General features: G+C 37.4%; 1 protein-coding gene across 1 annotated transcript in view; it reads left to right on the forward strand.

Annotated features, from left to right (window-relative positions):
* The window catches only part of DTHD1 (death domain containing 1), a 71,259-nt gene that overhangs the window by 43,729 nt on the left and 25,994 nt on the right, over nucleotides 1-1,536 (forward strand). Inside the window, exon 8 of the mRNA XM_003801623.2 lies at nucleotides 156-397. Within this exon, the coding sequence (XP_003801671.2) occupies nucleotides 156-397 (242 nt within the window). The remainder of the gene's footprint in view (nucleotides 1-155; nucleotides 398-1,536) is intronic.

The raw sequence follows: 1,536 nt of genomic DNA on the forward strand, positions 1-1,536 counted from the left end.
AGTCTCTTAGGTTATGTTTTGACAAGAGAAAACAATTCAAAAACAGCTTTAATTGAATTTAAAAGTTAAAATGATTTTTTGTATTTTTAAAAGTGAAGTAACTCAAAGTGTTACGTATAACTTAATGATGACAAGTTAATTTTACTTCTGTTTAGGCAATGGGAAGGATTATGGAAAAGATTACAAACTTATTTTTCACTTACAAAGAAAACCCAGGCTGAAACTCCAAATCAAAGAGGTGGATGAATTTGGAAACTATAGCTGCCCTCATTATAAGGGCACCATTGTTGTTTATAAAGTACCTAAAGAGAAGATAGTCCCCAACTTGGACCAATCTCTTATAATTTATGAAACCAGTGGATTGCTGATTTGCAAATTATCACTGAGATTGCCAAAGGTGAGTTATATTTTCTATTCTTCCTTTTTTTTTCCCTTACTATGTCACCTGGGCTAGAGTGCAATAGCATTATCATAGTTCACTGCAACCTCAATCCTCCAAGTGGCTGAGAGACTATAGGCACGTGCCACCATGCCAGACTAATTTTTCTATTTTTTGTAGAGACTGGGTCTTGCTCTCACTTGGGCTGGTCTCAAGTGATTCTCCTTCTTCGGCCTCCCAAAGTGCTAGGATTACAGATGTGAGCCACTGTGCCCAGTCTTAGTTTTATAATTATTTATTTTTTTAATTTATAGTTATCTATCATAATTAGTTTTTCAGACAAATGGACACATAAGGTTAAAAGAAAAGGTAAGAATAAACCTGGTAAGAAAGGAGCAGGTAACTCCAATTTTAGAGTGATAGAACATACAAGGAATGACAATTAATTTTGTGAATTCATCCTAGAAAAAGTTCTACATACATCATTGCTCAATACCACTCTGGTCATCTTCAGAGTCCTCCCGTGGGAAGCTGTGCACCAATGCCAGTGCCTAGTCCACCATTCAAAGCAATTTTAGAACTCTTTTTCCTGAATGGCCATCAGAGGTGTTATATTAGCCCTTGGCATCCTAAATGTTATCAAAACATTTCAATGTTTCCTTTATCTTTTGGGTAAAGAAAAAAGTCAACATAAATAAATACATTTACAAAACAAATAAATACATAGCAAATAATACATTTAATTGCTATCTATATAATATTTTTCAGTGGTCCAGGACTTACTACGTCTAAACTATATTCATTTTTTTTTTTTTTGACACAGAGTCTACCCTAGGTAGAGTGCTGTGGCATCACAGCTCACAGCACCCTCAAACTCTTGGGTTCAAGTGATTCTTTTGCCACAGCCTCCCCAATAGCTGGCACTACAGGTGTCTGCCACAACACCTGGCTATTTTTTATTGTTGCAGTTGTCATTGTTGCTTAGCTGGCCTGGGCCGGGTTCAAACCTGCCACCCTTGGTGCATGTAGCTAGTGCCATAACCACTGAGCTATGGGCATTGAGCCCTAAACTATATTCTTTTTTTTTTTTTTTTGAGACAGAGCCTCAAGCTGTCCCCCTGGGTAGAGTGCCGTGGCATCACAGCTCACAGCAACCT

Source organism: Otolemur garnettii, unplaced genomic scaffold, assembly GCF_000181295.1.
Source record: "Otolemur garnettii isolate 467f Iridium unplaced genomic scaffold, OtoGar3 scaffold00214, whole genome shotgun sequence".
Lineage (NCBI taxonomy): Eukaryota > Metazoa > Chordata > Mammalia > Primates > Galagidae > Otolemur > Otolemur garnettii.